Source organism: Enoplosus armatus, chromosome 6, assembly GCF_043641665.1.
Source record: "Enoplosus armatus isolate fEnoArm2 chromosome 6, fEnoArm2.hap1, whole genome shotgun sequence".
In the NCBI taxonomy this organism is placed as follows: Eukaryota; Metazoa; Chordata; class Actinopteri; order Centrarchiformes; family Enoplosidae; genus Enoplosus; species Enoplosus armatus.
Genome location: NC_092185.1, coordinates 237,774 through 255,459, shown reverse-complemented (window position 1 = coordinate 255,459; position 17,686 = coordinate 237,774). Strand labels below are relative to the sequence as shown.

Below are 17,686 nucleotides of genomic sequence, written 5' to 3'. Positions count from 1 at the left end.
AATATCTGACTTAATGACATGTGTTGTTGCTTGACTCAAATGTTAATCATATCAAATATTGATGCAGTAATGTTAAAGTAAATGAAACTTTGTGCCCTGTATTTGTGTCTACAGACTCAGTGTTCGAGCTTTCACTCAGCTGTTTGATGAAGAGAGGTCTCCTCTCTTCACCGATACGTACCTGTCGCTACCTGTGGTCACCGAGGCTGGTGAGCAGAAAATATCATCTATAGTCAAAATATCATCTATAGCTAAAATATCATCACATCATATACATTTGTTTAAACACGTTTAAGATGTTTGACCTTTGTAGGAGAAAGACAAGTGAAGATTGAAGAAATTGGTTTTATTTATTTGATGTTTATATTTACAGGAGTATATATATGAAGTAATGCCACATATCACAGTATTTACAGTTTAAACTAGTTCGCTCTACTGCTCCCTGGTGGGCCTTTAAAATACACAAAGCTCTAATAATAGCACAAAACACAAACAATGAGACAAACTGGAGTTGAAACTGATCCCAGTCATGATCCATGTTGTGTTTTGTATGTGAGGAGTTCACATGTTGATCAGTTCACGGAGCCACCAGCTCACTGAACACCTGAGAACACCTGCTTATTTATTTATATTGTTCTCATTTTTTGTTTAGTTTAATATCATTAAATTTGTATATTAAACTTAACATATTTAATTCCTTAAGAACATGGCAATGGTGAGATCAGCTTCCTGTCCAAACCTTGAATTGCAGCATTATATATTATCATAAGAGCCCTGATTGTTGTAGAAGCTGTTTGTGACCAAGAGGTTTAACAATAACTTAAATGTAAAAGGATCATTAATAAAGTGCATCCAACTGTCTGCAGCATAAAACCATGAACAGTCTCTAATGAGTCTGACTGTTTGTTAGTTTGCTTTTGTAACCTCACTCACCATTTTAACCTGTTTCTCCTGTCTCGGTTTTAGATGAGAATGTAACATCAGACTCAGATATTATACTTCTGTTCATCGTCCATTAGTCTTAGTTAAGAAGTTAGTAACTTGTGACAAGGACTGAAGCAGTTCTCTTCATGCTGAAGACTGAAGGCCGTGCTGAAACAGTTAGAGAAGTTAAAGGCCCTTTGATGACTGAATGTGTGTGACAGTAGTTTGTCCTCCCGCAGAGCCTCTAAGCGGTGTGATCGAAGGCATCAGTGCCGGCATGTTCCTCATTGTCATGTTGGTGGGAGTCACAGCTCTGCTCGTCTGCAGACAAAAGGCTCGCAAAGTGTGAGTATCTACTGAGGGGCTGCAAGTTACACAGTCTAATATTTTAAATATAGCTATAATATTAAAGACAAAATGAACAGACATGTTAAAATAAGTCATTTTAATATGCACACACATACACTATATATACATTCATATATATATATGTATATAGTGTATACTGTGTATACATAAAGTGTGGTGTGGGTTTGAGGCTCTGATTGGACAACAGTGCAGGTAAACTGTCTGCAGGTAAACTGTCTGCTCCACCCTCCTCACCTGGATAAATAACAGGTAATAACTCCGTCATGTGTTTCAGTGTTGAGGAGAGAGTGACAGTCAGGATGAGTGTGAGGAGAGAGGGGCCAACATCAGGAGTTCATGTGGGGGTCAGAGGGTAAGAAAATATTACTACTACTGTTACTACTACTGCTACTACTACCATTACTACTACTATTACTGCTACTACTACTACTACCGTTACTACTACTATTACTGCTACTAATGGTAAATGGCCTGCATTTATATAGCGCTTTTCTACCTTAACGGATGCTTTACAATGTTGCCTCTCATTCACACACACACACACACACACACTCACACACACACATACACTGATGCCGGTGGAGCTGCCCTGCAAGGCGCCGGCCTGACCTAAAACTGAGACTAATACTTACACTGTAATATGACTTTGCTACTGCTACTACTACTACCTATAGACTACTAATACTAATACTTACACTAATACCGATACTTACTGAGACTAACACCAATAGTAGTAATACTACTTTACTGCTACACTAATTCTAATGCTAATGCAACGGCTTCTCGACTTTTCTGTGAAGAAACTTCTCGTGTCGTCATTGATCACTGTCATGTTCTGCTTGGTACAGTGGATTGACAGTTGAACTTAAAAACAAACTGCAGGTGATGCAACATAATATTATTCGGTATTTATTAAATGCTTCCCCTCAAACTCATGTTGGAAGTGATGAATTCAGAAGGGCAGGTCTGCTGCCAGTACAGCTCAGAGTAGAACAACAGAGGCTGCATTAAAATATGTGTTTTCACTTTAACATGTTATTCTTTGGATTTTTGTTTGTGTCTGATAATCCATAAATAAAATCAATTAATCAATCAATACTAATACTTCTTCTACTAGTAGTACTTGCTCAAATAATAACTGCCAGTAAAAACAAGATGGTATTATGCAATAAATAAAAAATAAAGATAAACAACAGAAGGTGATTATTCATCAGTTTGGATAGATTTTGTTGACAGAGCAGCTGAGTGGAGACATTAATGAGATTAATGACAGTCACCGTGATGCAGAGGAACACCACTCCTTTCTCCCTGCAGGCTCAGACAGTTTGTGCTTCTTTGTGTTTGCAGCTTTAATCGCTGCGTGGCTGTAAATAGATCAACAGATATGAGGTGTGTCCTCTGTTGTCTGATTATTCATCAACATGTTTAACCACCAACGTCTGTCCTTTTATTTCTCAGCAACCGAAGAATCTTCAGGTGAGATCTCCATACATCTCCTCTGTTTCTCAGCTTTGTCTTTGATCTTTCAACCTTTCTCTTCTTATTAAAACAGTTTGTTTGCGTCCTTCAGTCCCATCAAGATCCTGAACTTTGAGTGTCACTACAACAAACTGCAGGCCGACTCCAACTACCTGCTGTCACAGGAGTATGAGGTCAGTCAGCATCCATAGACAGTTTCTAAGGAAACAGTTCACAGACAGACAGACAGCAAGACAGACAACAAGAAAGAAGACAAGACAGACAGACAGAAGACAAGACAGACAGAACAAGACAGAGAGAATTCCAAAACAGGGAAGACATGTACTACATGAGCTCCTAGATTTGAATGTATTTTTGTCATTTTAAATTGAGAAGAACAACTTAAAGACAAGATCAGGGACAACAGGACAGTCAAACTGTACAAGAGGAAAAACAAGAGAAAACAAGAAAGTTTGACCAAAGCTAGCAGGAGGAAAATCAACAAACAACAGATCCTCAAAAGGGAATGAGTAGGTCTACATATAACTAATAGAAGAAAGGACACATCCGGACTGTTGAAAACCTTAAATCATAGTTGTTTGTTCAATTGTTACAAATAAACTACCAAGAATAACTTAATAAGCCATTTGAGGTGAGGTCAATCAGTGACATTTGGAACCCCAAGCTGTGACAGTTGAAAGCTAGCAGTGGATGCTAACAGTAGCAGTTGGAAAGCAGGCATTTATTCAAAAAAACCTGACCATTGAGCCACTCAAAACAGCAGCCAACCCTCCCTCACTGCCCAGAGCACAGCATGAGCGACACCATCAACATATACTACCCACCAGACATCAAAAATGACACATTCAAACAGATGCCTCTGAAGGAACAGCCTAGGTTAGGACTCTAACAACATAATGTTTATAGAAGTGGTGAAGTCATTGTACAGGGATATCTTAAGCCTTTCCAGAACAGTTTCACTTAAATCTCTGGTAGAGAGAGAAAACACCTCTCCTATGGAACTCCAGCCTGATACCAGTGAAACAGACCCTCCAACTGTCTTTAGCATTCCAACTGAGGAGGAGCACCATGATGACACAGAGCGGACCCTGACCCCTCCACATCAGACCTCCTTTACAGACCTGAATGAACACTTCACCCAGTTAGAAGTAGAACTGGTGCAGCTCAGGGAAATAGTCTTGAATCAGACAGACAAAAACTAAGCACAGCTCTTACAACAACAATAAATGGAACAGATGAGAAAAGAGCAAGACAGCATACAATTACTCAAAGACAGAGAAAGCCACAAGAAAGACCTGTTCACTCTGACAGAACAGGTGAGAGAACTACAGCAAGAGAGAGAGAGTCACAGGAGAGAGCTCTGCTGGAGAGAGAGAGCCACAAGATTCAACTAAAGGAGAGGGACATAGCACTGGATGGTTAGAAGAAACACATAACCTCCCTCACTCAGTCTGAGCCAATAAGGACAGACCACGATCAACACACAGCAGCGAGTCCCCCTCCAGAACACCCAGCAGGATGATCCCCTCTCTCAACCAGAGCAGCCAGAGTCCAGCAGCCACACCACACACTCAGATGGTCCCATCAGACCAGATAGTCCCACTGCTAAAGCAGATATTGTGTAACTGATCAAGTCTAATGGAAAGTTCATTGATGACAAAAGGCTTTTCCCCAGGCACAAGGTGGCAAAACTTTGTTGTCCAAACACAAAGGCAGCCATGGATATGATATGTAATCATCACATTGTAAATGTATTTTATGTTCAGAACATTTCTGATCTGTTACAGTTACAATTATTATTAAATAATTAATATTTAATAATTTTTATTTGGTTTAAAAAGCAGAAACCTTGACTTCTTAGGCAAGGTGAATGATGTTGATATTATTATTTTGCAGGAGACTTGGTACAAAGGAGATGCCCCCACTGGTTGTCCCCCTAATTATAGAGAGTTTATAAGATTTGAGTCAGAATTAGCAGACTCAATAGAAATAATGAAAACAGAGAAATATCACATCTGGTTGAAAATTAAAAAACTACTAAAAATTACTTATTTATCTGCAATTTATATTCCTCCAATAGAATCTCCATATTTCAATGAGGACTTTTTTTTCCACCATAGAAGAAGAGATCTGTCATTTGCAGGCCCAGGGATTTGTGCAGATCACTGGAGATTTAAATGCTAAAACTGGTGAGGAGCTAGACTTCACTAATACTGAAGGTGACAGTTACATCACTGGAGCTAACTTTAACTTCCAAAATACTAACAATTTCTACAAAACCAATTACAATTAAAGCTGCAAGCCTTGCGCACGTCGGAGAGTGCTGCAGCCATGGTGGGAATTTTCATGAATATTGGACGTTGCACAAAGGAGACGAATGTCACTTCCTGTGTCCACTATGTAGTGCTAGAGAACACGCACTAATTGTATGTGATGTTCCTGTATATCAAGAGGAGACCACACCATGCAAATTGCATGTAAATCTGACGATGATTGTCACACAGGGCTTAATCATGTGCCACATCTGATGTGTGTACAAAGTTTCATGAGTTTTCGAGTATGTGAAGTCAAGTTATAACAGTTTCATGTTTAGGCTCTCAAAAAGGCAATTCATTGGGGGGAAGAATAAGAAGAATCCGAGCAATTCCAATCGGGTTCTTGCAGGGCTTTCCAGCTCGGGCACTAATTAATTGAAGAGTCTCTGGGGTCAAACAAATTCTGGGAAAACTGGAACTTATTTTCCAATAAACATTACAATGAACAGTCCATTCAAAATGGAGATACATGGGAAGATCATTTTGATCTCTATAGAAAACCTCAAAAGAATCAAGCTGAAGAGCAGATTTCAGAACAATTGAAAGATCTTGAAAGAGCTATTAAGAACTATCAAACTCCACTGGATTACCCAATAACAGAATCAGAGCTGGAAGTCAAATTGAAGGCTCTCCAGACCAAAAAAGCATGGGGGCCTGATGGCATCGTAAATTAAATGTTAAAATATACCAGCAGAAAATGATAAAAAGATATTCAACTTGGTACTAAGTGTCGGTCATTTCCCTGAAAGCTGGAGTGAATGGCTGATCACACCCATCTTCGACAATGGAGACAAATTTGATCCTGTGTTAGTAGTAACCTGGAGAGGTTATTCTAAATTCAAGAATTGTAGACCTCCTCATCGAACACAGTGTCTTAAACAAAAGTCAGATTGGATTCCTTCCAAATTATAGAACAGCTGAGCACATGTTCATCCTACACACACTAACTGACAAATATGTAAATCAAAATAAAGACACAGTTCGTGCATGCTTTGTTGATTTCCAGAAAGCTTTTGTCTCAGTCTGGCATGAAGTGTTCTTCTTAAACTGATGTGACATCATTAAATCAATATATGAAATTAACAAATTGGAGAAGAACACAGATTTCTTCCCACAGGGTAGAGGGGTGAAGCAAGGCTGCAGCCTCTGCCCCACCCTCTTATATTAATATATATTATATTAATGAACTGGTTTCTATGTCATCAAGAGTTCAGTTCAAACATGCCTCAAAATATTTCAATCAGTTATAGAATCGATTCCATTGTATGGCAGTGAGGTATGGGGCCCCTTACTACAAAATGATTGGGCAAAATGGGACAAAAACCCAATTGAAATTCTGCAAGCAGAATTCTATTAAAGTATTCCCTGGGTACAAAGAAAAACCCTAAACTCCACATGCAGAGCTGAATTAGGCTCATATACTTTACTTCTAAGTATTCAAAAAAGATCTGTCAAATACCATTATAAAGCCCTCGGCTGCCAGGAGTTAAAGAGGAGTCCCCTCAGCCAACTGTTCTGAGGCTGGCTGACCTTTCACCTTCTGACATCACAAACCCCAGCCAGCCTCAGAGCAGTTACACCATCACCAAATTATAACTAAAGAAAAAGAGAAATACATCACACACTGGAATGATGTCACACGCTCACAACACAAACTAGAAACATATTTGGCCCTAATCAGACAGTATGCTGTGGCAGTCTACCTGACCACAGTAACTGATGTGAACCCGAGAAAGACCCTGACGATGTTCAGACTGAGTGACCACAGTCTGGAAATAGAACTGCACTTTCTAACAGAACGTCAAAAATAAAAAAATATGAGAGCGGAATTCTTTCCAAAATTTGAACAAAAGTACCCCAAATTCCCAAATCTGACGGAAAGGGAGAAATTACCCTCATTCTGGGGGAAAAGAAAGAATGTGTGGTGCTGGCTGCTAAATATGACACAGACAGACAGACAGCAAGACAGGCAACAAGACAGACATAGCTTACTTCTCAATCAATCTTATTGCACTTTTTGTGTAATTCAACAACCAGTAAGGATTTCTTTGTTGAAATCAGGTTTGGACTTCCTAAATAAGTTAGCAGCAACCCAATATTATGCCAGTGGGCTATTTATATTTATTTTCTGTCACCTGGGTGCTCGCGGCCCTGGTGAATATCTTGAATTGATCAACGTCTCCACGCTGTGGCTTTTAATTACAGACACTAAGTTATTCTGTTTATTTACTTAGTGACAATATTGTGATAAAAATTTGTTTGAATGGTAGGCTATAGATGTGTGTGTGTGTGTGTGTGTGTGTGTGTGTGTGTGTGTGTGTATATGCTTGCTTCTTAGTTTTAGGCTAGCTAGCTATGGCTAGCTTACTCACAACACAGTTCACAACACACAACAGGGAGGACAACAACAACAACCTGATTGTCAAAACAGTTTTGTTACAACTGAAGTACAGTTCAAAGTTCAATAGACAGAGACAAATGCCATATTTATTCACTAAAACATGGCTGAACTGAGTCCTTTGACTGTCTGAAGCTTCATTTTAGAATGTTCATCAGAGTCTCCTTCAGTTCTCACTGAACTCTCATTTAAACTTTACAAGGAGCGGTCAGTGACCTTTATGCCCTGGATTTTGCCTCTCAGGTTACATAAATTCTGAGGTTGAGGTTGAACCTGCAGACAATACTCAAGGCTGTAAAAAGTCCTTCAAACACCTCGAACATTTAGTTGTTTTTATTTAGAGATAAAACTCCTAAAAATATGCTCCAAACTGATCACCAATCAGAGATAAAGCAGAAACAGACAGAAGTCTTTGTAATAAATTATAAGTTATATTTCTTATATAACATAATAATATGTATCAAAAGGTATCAGGTCTTTGGTATATTAACATTACGGGAAGTATAATAATGAATTTAACCCCAATTATTTGCTAGATTGTATACATTTATATAAATATAAAATAAAATGAAATTTATATCATATATATACTTATAAAAAAACAACTTTGTATCCAACATCTCAGAATGTGATAGTTTGCATGAAAACAGCTGTTTAACTCTGCTGTTTTCTTCCTGTCAGGACCTGAAGGATGTTGGTCGTAATCAGCCGCTGGACTCTGCTCTGCTGTCAGAGAACCGCGGCAAGAACCGATACAACAACATCCTGCCCTGTGAGTGACACACAGAACACACAGGTTAACAGGCAGAGAAGAAGAAGAACACACAGACAAGAAGAACACACAGGTTAACAGGCAGAGAAGAAGAAGAACACACAGACAAGAAGAAGAACACACAGGTTGAAAGGCAGAGAAGAAGAATAACACACAGGTTAACAGGCAGAGAAGAAGAAGAACACACAGAGAAGAAGAACACACAGGTTAACAGGCAGAGAAGAAGAAGAACACAGAGAAGAAGAAGAAGAACACACAGGTTCAAAGGCAGAGAAGAAGAGGAACACACAGAGAAGAAGAAGATCACACAGGTTCAAAGGCAGAGAAGAAGAAGAACACACAGGTTAACAGGCAGAGAAGAAGAAGAACACACAGACAAGAAGAACACACAGGTTAACAGGCAGAGAAGAAGAAGAACACAAAGAGAAGAAGAAGAACACACAGGTTAACAGGCAGAGAAGAAGAATAACACACAGAGAAGAAGAACACACAGGTTAACAGGCAGAGAAGAAGAAGAACACACAGGTTAACAGGCAGATAAGAAGAAGACACAGAGAAGAAGAATACACAGAGAAGAAGAACACAGGTTAACAGGCAGAGAAGAAGAAGAACACACAGGTTAACAGGCAGATAAGAAGAACACACAGAGAAGAAGAAGAACACAGGTTAACAGGCAGAGAAGAAGAATAACACAGAGAAGAAGAACACACAGGTTAACAGGCAGAGAAGAAGAAGAAAACAGGTTCAAAGGCAGAGAAGAAGAACACACAGAAGAAGAAGAAGAATACAGGTTAACAGGCAGAGAAGAAGAACAACACAGAGAAGAAGAAGAACACACAGGTTAACAGGCAGAGAAGAAGAAGAACACAGAGAAGAAGAAGAACACACAGGTTCAAAGGCAGAGAAGAAGAAGAACACACAGAGAAGAAGAACACACAGAGAAGAAGAAGAATACAGGTTAACAGGCAGAGAAGAAGAAGAACACAGAGAAGAAGAAGAACACAGGTTAACAGACAGAGAAGAAGAAGAACACACAGAGAAGAAGAAGAACACACAGAGAAGAAGAAGAATACAGGTTAACAGGCAGAGAAGAAGAAGAACACAGAGAAGAAGAAGAACACAGGTTAACAGACAGAGAAGAAGAAGAACACACCGAGAAGAAGAAGAACACAGGTTCAAAGGCAGAGAAGAAGGACTATTATTATCATTATTGTTATTGTTATTGTTATTGTTATTGTTATTATTAGTAGTAGTATTATTGTATGTATCTGACTCTGTGGTTTCTGTGTTCAGATGACTCGACGAGGGTGAAGCTGTCCTACGTGGATGATGATCTGTGCTCCGACTACATCAACGCTAGCTACATCCCTGTAAGATCATCATCATCATCATCATCATCATCATCACTGTGTAGTGACCTGTGACAAGGATTTATGTTAAACTACATCATGTAAATAAACAGAGCAGACTGCATTAACGCTCACTTTAAGTATCAGTGTGTTTTAGACAAACATGTTTCTGTGATTAATTGACTAATGGTTTCAGTTCCTATATCTGCTTATTGAAGCCATATTTACTGACATTTAAACCCAGCTAGTGAACCCAAGTTTCACTTAAGGTATTGCTGGTTAAAGGGATGAGGGGACAGAGACAAGGGATGGAGACAGGGGCCGGAAACAGGGAACAGAGACAAGGGACGGAGACAGGGGCCGGAGACAGGGGATGGAGACAAGGGAAGGAGACGGGACGGAGACAGGGGCCGGAGATATGGGCCAGAGACAAGGGACGGAGACAGGGGACAGAGACAAGGGACAGAGCCAAGGGACGGAGACAGGGGCCGGAGACAGGGTACAGAGACAGGGGCCGGAGACAGGGGCCGGAGACAGGGGCCGGAGACGGGACGGAGACAGGGGCCAGTTTTTTATTTAAAAAGTTTAGAGTTTAAAATGAAGCTCTGAGAGTTTAATAATATTTGTCCGATGTATTAATAAAGATCAGCTGGTGTGAAGATGCCACATATTTATCTTAATATATATATATATATATATATATATATATATATATATATATATATATATATGATATTTCCTGTATGTCATGTTACTTTTCCTCAAAGCACTTTTCCTTATTGATGATTACTGATTGATCATGAAAATATCAGGCACTGATTGATGATTTCTCCATATTCAGCTAATAACAAGCTGTTAATTGTAAATATAACCTCAGTTACTGTTGTGTTACTCTCTCTTTAACTTTCACTCTGATATTCACATTAACCTTTATATGTTTATTTTTATAATTATATTTTAATTTGCATCACAACAGTTTATCAGACAGCAGGTCTGAGGAGACGGAAAGGACACATTTACACTCACATCTGATATGTTTTCATAGAAACTGACAAGGCTGCTGTCATGAACCGTTACAGTTGGAGGTTTTTTCATGGATCCACTTCAATAATGTGCATTTTTAGTTATACATGCCTAGAACTTAACTTTCTTTGAACAGCTCCAAAAGGATGTGAGTCACAATTGTGATCCACCAGGATCCATTTTGTTGATAACATGTTGTGTGTTGTCCATGTAACATCCTGTACTGTTTCCTACAAACACAGAGAGAACAGGAGGTCTCTTTGTATGTTGTGTGAAGTTTTAATGTTGCTCCTGTGTGTTTTCAGGGGAATAACTTCCGTCGAGAATACGTCGCCACACAGGGTCCTCTACCTGGAACTAAAGATGATTTCTGGAAGATGGTTTGGGAGCAGAACGTCCACAACATTGTGATGGTGACTCAGTGTGTGGAGAAAGGCAGGGTGAGTCAATGCTACCTAGCCTTTCATTCAGTTTGCTGAAGCAGGTCGTGTCAGTACGAGTGTTTGTAGTCAGTCAAGAATAAACACTTTCAAATACAAACTGTCTTTAGATGTTGTTATATTTTCCAGGTGTAGTTGATCAGATGTTACACACATGTTACACACTGTCCTCCTCTTGGTTTCCTGTGTCCAGGTGAAGTGTGACCACTACTGGCCCCTTGATCAGGACCCTCTGTACTATGGAGACCTGATCGTCCAGATGTTGTCAGAGTCTGTTCTTCCTGAGTGGACCATACGAGAGTTCAACATCTGCAGTGTACGTCGTGAAAATAATCAAGTGATGTTTGACTCTTTATTATTAACTTCCTCTGATGTTTAGTCATTGCATTATTCAACTAGTTATTAAAAAGCTCTTGTTGAAGCAGAACAAACAGACGCCTTTAACACACCAACTGTTTTACAACCATAAGAATCACTTGTAAGGAATGACAGTGTTCAACAAAAACACACAAAGAAGCATTAATATGTAAAACACCAGCTTTTCTATTGCTTTCATCTTCAGTTATTATTGTTGTCATTATTATTATCGCTTCTATTAATATTAAATTATTACCATTACTATTACGACGTGCTATATGTTCTCTTTCCTCCTACTCTCTCTCTCTCTCTCATTAGTGAGAGGACAGGTATGAAATACTGAGGTCATGAGTCCAAGTCCCCTCAAGACACCATGTTGTGTCTGAAGTGTGGTGTTTCCATGACCCCAGATCAGTTGCATGTTATAATGCTGTCTTTGTGTGTGTCAGGAGGAGCAGCTGAGCTTCACTCGGCTGGTCCGTCAGTTTCACTACACAGTGTGGCCAGATCATGGAGTCCCAGAAACCACTCAGTCCCTCATCCAGTTCGTCCGGACTGTCCGGGACTATGTCAACAGAAGTCCTGGATCTGGACCCACCGTGGTCCACTGCAGGTACATGACAAGGACACAAACACCATCATGAAGGAGGAACTTTTTAGAGTCAGTAACATGTTGTCATGCCATGTATTAAAGTGACATGTAGTCACTTTAACACACTTCCTGTTGGTCCTGGTTTATTACAACAGAATTGATTTGACTTTTTACACAGAAAATACAATAACTCTGTTCTATAGACCCAAAAACATTTGTGAAGTACCCGGAAACACTCCCCATCACGCCCCCCATCACCCCAAGCAGTGACCTGAAAAATACACGAGAGACACAAAGTGGAGCTCGAAACTGCTCATGAGACAGAATCCTGCGCATTACTTGTACTTGTTAAAGTCAGTGTTTTTTAACTGGAGTTTGGTGTGTGTGTGTCAGTGCTGGTGTGGGTCGTACAGGGACCTTCATCGTTCTGGATCGAGTGCTGCAGCAGCTGGACACCAAGGACACGCTGGATATCTACGGCTCTGTCTTTGACCTGCGACTTCACCGATCACACATGGTGCAGACTGAGGTAGGACAACACTGACAGCAGGGAATTATGGGAGTTTACGTGTGTTTACATGTGTCTTTACAGTGGTACAGGAGCCAAACTCAAAACTGTGTAAACTGCAGTATCATCTTCTGGTCCAGAGATGTTGAAACATTAGATATTATCATCTTTTCTTTTCTTACATCATGTTGACACTGTTCCATCATGGCTGGATTCAGCTGTTAGGGAGCCCCTTCTGTTGGGCCCCTATCACAGTACTTTGATAAAACACCACTTTATTTAGGAACATAGTTAACACTGCAGGGCTGTGGTTCAAGTTCTTGTGCAATTAATGAAATGACCAAAAACAATAGACACCCAGTGAATCTGGGCCTGTTGGGGCCCTCGGAGGACAGGAACAGGTGACTGGGATTAGTGATTATTTTGCTGACTCATGTGGGTAGATGTCAGTCTATGAGATGTTACAGTAGCCAGAAACATGAATATAACACTGAAATATATCATTATGAATTTAGAAAGAGAAGCACTTTAAATTATTGAAAAAATGTCATAAATGATGATTAATTCAGTGTTAATGTGATGTAGTCCGAGGAGCTACGTCACATTAAAACTGAGGTTGAGAAAACACAGAGAGGAGAAACGAAAGGAGGTTCTTGTCTTTCAGTCAATCTGTCAACTTAAAGTTTTAAGTTAAAACAAATAGTTTCTTTTTACAGTGTGTGTTTTCTCCACCTCGGTGTCGATGTGACGTAGTTTCTCCTTTCTCCTCAGTGTCAGTATGCATACCTCCATCAGTGTGTTCGGGATGTTTTGAGAGCCAGGAAGCTCCGCAGTGAGCAGGAGAACCTCCTCTGTCCCGTCTATGAAAATGTGAACTACAACTCCCAAAGAGGTGAGTGATCATCACACTACACCTGCAGCTCACTCAGAGACATTAGAGTTACAATAACTGATCATCAAATATATTTATATATTGATCCTTTTCCCACAGAGACGCTGTGCACCAGACGTTAAAGATTGTATTGACTACTGAGCAATATGTTGAGCACAACAGGGAAACATGGCAATTATATTTTTCTATCAATGTTTATATTTTATTCATCAGATATTTTCAAAGAGAGAAAAACTTTATGATTATTTATGTAACATAATGACAACAGAACTGTACATCCATCTTTTCTGTGTGTATTTGTATATATTTTATCCAACATTTCTACAACAGCAGCTTTTTAAATCATGTGTTTGTGTTATATAATATTTTCACACTACAGTTATAACAAATCATTATAAAACAAAGTCTATCACATGCTTCTCTAAACTCTGTGTGATGATGGTGATAATGATGAAGAGATCTGCTGTCTCTATAAAGACAAACTGCATCGTGTCGTCAACAAACAGCTGAGCAGCAGCGAGACTCTCTAGTTATTCATAATGAATGGATGGTTTACTGAACAGGCCCCTGCAGGCCACCAGGGGCCCAGAGCCTGTATGAGTCTGCATGAGTAGACTGTTATAGACTTCGGGGTCCAGTCAATGTTTTATTTTATAATATCAAACATTATACAGAGAGGTTTTTCTGTTACAAACTGCATCCTCCACAACAATCCTGCAGTTGAGTAAACACTAAACATTGTATGTATATATATACACACAGTATATGTATATACACGTGTAGATATAACAAATGAAACTACTGTAGTTATTGTGCTCTCTGTAAGAATAACGGTAGTATAACAAAATAATAATCTAATCTAATAACCTCTGGTGTTACAGCACTTGATTATTTCTGGTAGCTGAAATTGAAATAGAAATATAATCATGCTACATATTTAGAAATAGATAAGTGAGAATATAATATAGAATATAATATGTGTATATATATATATATATATATATATATATATAATTTTGCCTGATATGGAGAAGGTTGGATACTATTTTCAGCCCTGAGGGGTGTCTGCAGGCTTCCTCTGCAATAAGACTGCAGAATGTACTGTATGTAACCTGAGAAGCAAAAACAAGGACAACACAACACATCAGAGCAAATTAATCTGAGTAAATTAACCTGAAACTATAAAAGTGAAGGGAACAAAAATGAGATTCATAAAATTGAATTCCCCAGTGGAAATGACACTTCTATGTGAAGTCAACCTGCACAGTGTTACTGTAAAGTAATCCAAAATGACCAGGAGGAAAGCAGGGCCTGTTCTGTGTCTGTACCTAGTGACCCGTTCTCCCATAAGCCATCCAGGTCACAGTGTTTTCACAACAAGCAAAAGCACAGCTACGTTTGGAAAAGGTTTTATTTATTAAGAGTTTAACATGTGCTGTCATCAGATTTAGATTCAAACTTTGTTAAATCCTGATTGTGGCATTGAAATAAACGAATGAGAAGAGCTCAGAGGAACAGCACACACTGAAATGTCTCATGAGAAATAACCCAAAAATATGTCTGAGGGCCTTTAATGTTCATAAATTACATTACACCACATTAATGTTGTCGAGGCAGGTTCTTGTATCAGTGAAAAGTTAATCATAAATGTAAGATATTATTAGTAGCATTAACTGTACTTCATGTTGTATGAGAGAGCAGGTCATTAAACACCACAGAAGATGTAGAAATATCTGATTATTCATCCATTATCGATGCTTACCTGCTCCAACATGACTGTAAAGTCAGTGCGAAGGAATGCTTCATGACAGTAATCAGATTTATGTCTCTGTGTAACACTTTATTCTTTGGCTTTATATAAATGACACTGTGTATGGGACATATGATGACGCATATTTGTGGGTGTTTGAATAAAACAAGTAATTATGTATTTTCAGATGACTTTTTGTTAGTCATTCATTATGTCTCCGCTGGGAGAGGCCCCGGCTATCCCAAACCACACGGCTCGCGCACGCGCACTGCTGCGGGGCTTCACCACATTGGAGACTGCTGCTCCCTGGAACTCTCGGAAGTTTAGCCAAGTTGCAGTGATTTAGCCCAACAGGCTAGCAGCAGAAACACGGTCCGACCACAGCAAACTTGGTTTTCGGCGAGAAAAAAGTGCGTCTGGACGGAACCGCGTACCCCACAATGAACCACGGAGGACTACCGATGGATTTAAACCGTTTTTCATTGTTTCATTTGCGCAAACACGAGCGTTAGACACATTTGAAAGAAGTTGTGATTGTTTTTTTGGCGCTCTAGCAGCGCAGAGGAAAGATGGAGGATATGCTGGTGTAGCAGCGGGCTAACGCTAGCTGGCTTGTTGGTTTACTAGCCAGCGTCGTTTAGGGACACATCAGAGCTGCTTCACAGCGGTGTGAATGTCCGGAAAGTTTGGACGCTGTAATTCAACACTCTAACGGTGTCTCGTAAGTATGGCTTCACGAAATTACTGCTTTATTTACATTTAGAGGGTGGCTAGCGAGCGGAATGCGCTGGTGTGTTCTCGGAACGCTAACTGTAACGTTAGCCCCGGAGCTAATTAGGTAGCTGAAATCTGTTAGCTTATTCAACCAGCAGAGAGGTCAGCTTAGCTTTGTGCTAACTAGCTGCCATTACACTATTATCATACCACACTGAGAGAATGCAACTCGCTCCGGCTAATTACCAAGTTATTCAAACTGTAGCAGCTGCTAAAGTAAAGTTGTACAAAGTTGTTCAACTTAGTTAGCAGGCTGCCTAAGTTAGTTATCGCTAATCCAGCAGCTGCTCGTGGTGTCTGATGTTTTCGTTTGTGTGTTTATTTGAGTCGGAGCTGGTAAACTTAACACCCATACATGGTTAACTGGGAGCACACAGCACGGACAGTTTGTATGGAGCTTTAACAGAAAGTGATAGTGAAGAGTAGTCAGACTGGATTTAAACACTGTCCCATTGAGTCCGACTCACACTTCATTAAATTTGATAAGGTACAGTCAGCAGGCCTGCAGCTAGAGACTATCTTCATTACTGAGTAAATGTACCAATGTTTCTGTTAATAATTTAAGTTTCTTGTGTCAAAGTAATGATGGATGCCAGTGACAAGTTACCAAAGTATATCAAAGGAATGTTCACTTTGTCCAAAATCTCCATAACAATTAAGTTTCCAACAACATAAGATTGTAAATTAGTTTTTCATTCAGAAATAAGTTGAATGAATCCAACGTCAATCAAAAAATGAATGAGCAAATATGACAAATTAAACAAGATATTTGAAGACATCTGACGCATTAGACTTAATGATTAATTGAAAAAATAATTGACTAGGCTGCAACTACCACTAATAGTAACACTAATCATTTGGTGATTATGTTATTGATAATGGTTTCAAGTCTAGTCTCTAAAGTGAAGATTTGTCTTTTTTTTCTTGTGAAATAAATATTGTTGGACAAATAAAACTATTTGAGTCTCAACAAAGAAATTATGAACCTTTTTTTGATGTTTTGAATGATTAATAGATGTATCGAGAAAATGGAAATAAAGATGAATCAATAATTCAAATAATCCTCAGTTTCAACCATATACATGCCAAATAAAAATAATACAAAGAGTTTTTCAGGCTGGGAATTTGTTCTTTAAGGATAAAAGGTTGACATTGTTCCTATTGACCAAAGCTGCAACACTTAATCAAATAGTAGATCTATTGAAAATCAATCCGTAACTATTTTGATCATTTATTTTTTTAATAATTTTTCAAGCAGAAATGGCCAAAATGCAAGAGTTAAATTTTCTCAAATGTGAATATTTCAACAGGACAGACAGACAGACAGGCAGTGGACAGACAGACAGACAGACAGAGGACAGACAGTTTTAAACTACAGACTGGGTTGTGGAGCTGTCCAAGTCTCTGTTAGCTTCAACATGCAGCTTCTGTCCTCCATCACTTGGTTCATTTTGTCTCCATCACAGCAAACGTTGTTAGGAACTTGTTGAGCTAACAGTGCAGCAGGACAGACGGACATTCAACACACGATGATCATAACAAACCATCATATACATAAGAACATTAAAATACACAGAGTACCAGGAATATAAAAGATAAGAACATGATATATCTTAAAGTGCCAGAGGTTTGGAATTCAGAATTCAAATCACTTAAACCAAAATATAACACAAAAAATGACAAAACAACCTTAAAGTAAGATACAAAAAGGACCTTCAAGTACCAGAGATCGTGCTTAGTGACA

The 17,686-nt window shown here is 39.1% G+C and overlaps 1 protein-coding gene across 1 annotated transcript in view; it reads left to right on the top strand.

The window, feature by feature from the left end:
- The window catches only part of LOC139286195 (receptor-type tyrosine-protein phosphatase beta-like), a 41,257-nt gene extending 27,675 nt beyond the window's left edge, over window positions 1–13,582 (top strand). Inside the window, exons 22-34 of the mRNA XM_070906929.1 lie at window positions 115–209; window positions 1,164–1,269; window positions 1,568–1,645; window positions 2,752–2,769; window positions 2,864–2,945; window positions 8,167–8,257; window positions 9,551–9,627; window positions 10,935–11,069; window positions 11,263–11,385; window positions 11,876–12,039; window positions 12,412–12,547; window positions 13,298–13,418; window positions 13,518–13,582. Coding sequence (XP_070763030.1) covers window positions 115–209; window positions 1,164–1,269; window positions 1,568–1,645; window positions 2,752–2,769; window positions 2,864–2,945; window positions 8,167–8,257; window positions 9,551–9,627; window positions 10,935–11,069; window positions 11,263–11,385; window positions 11,876–12,039; window positions 12,412–12,547; window positions 13,298–13,418; window positions 13,518–13,540 — 1,249 coding nt within the window. The 3' untranslated portion in view covers window positions 13,541–13,582. The remainder of the gene's footprint in view (window positions 1–114; window positions 210–1,163; window positions 1,270–1,567; window positions 1,646–2,751; window positions 2,770–2,863; window positions 2,946–8,166; window positions 8,258–9,550; window positions 9,628–10,934; window positions 11,070–11,262; window positions 11,386–11,875; window positions 12,040–12,411; window positions 12,548–13,297; window positions 13,419–13,517) is intronic.
- The last annotated feature ends 4,104 nt before the right edge of the window (window positions 13,583–17,686 follow it).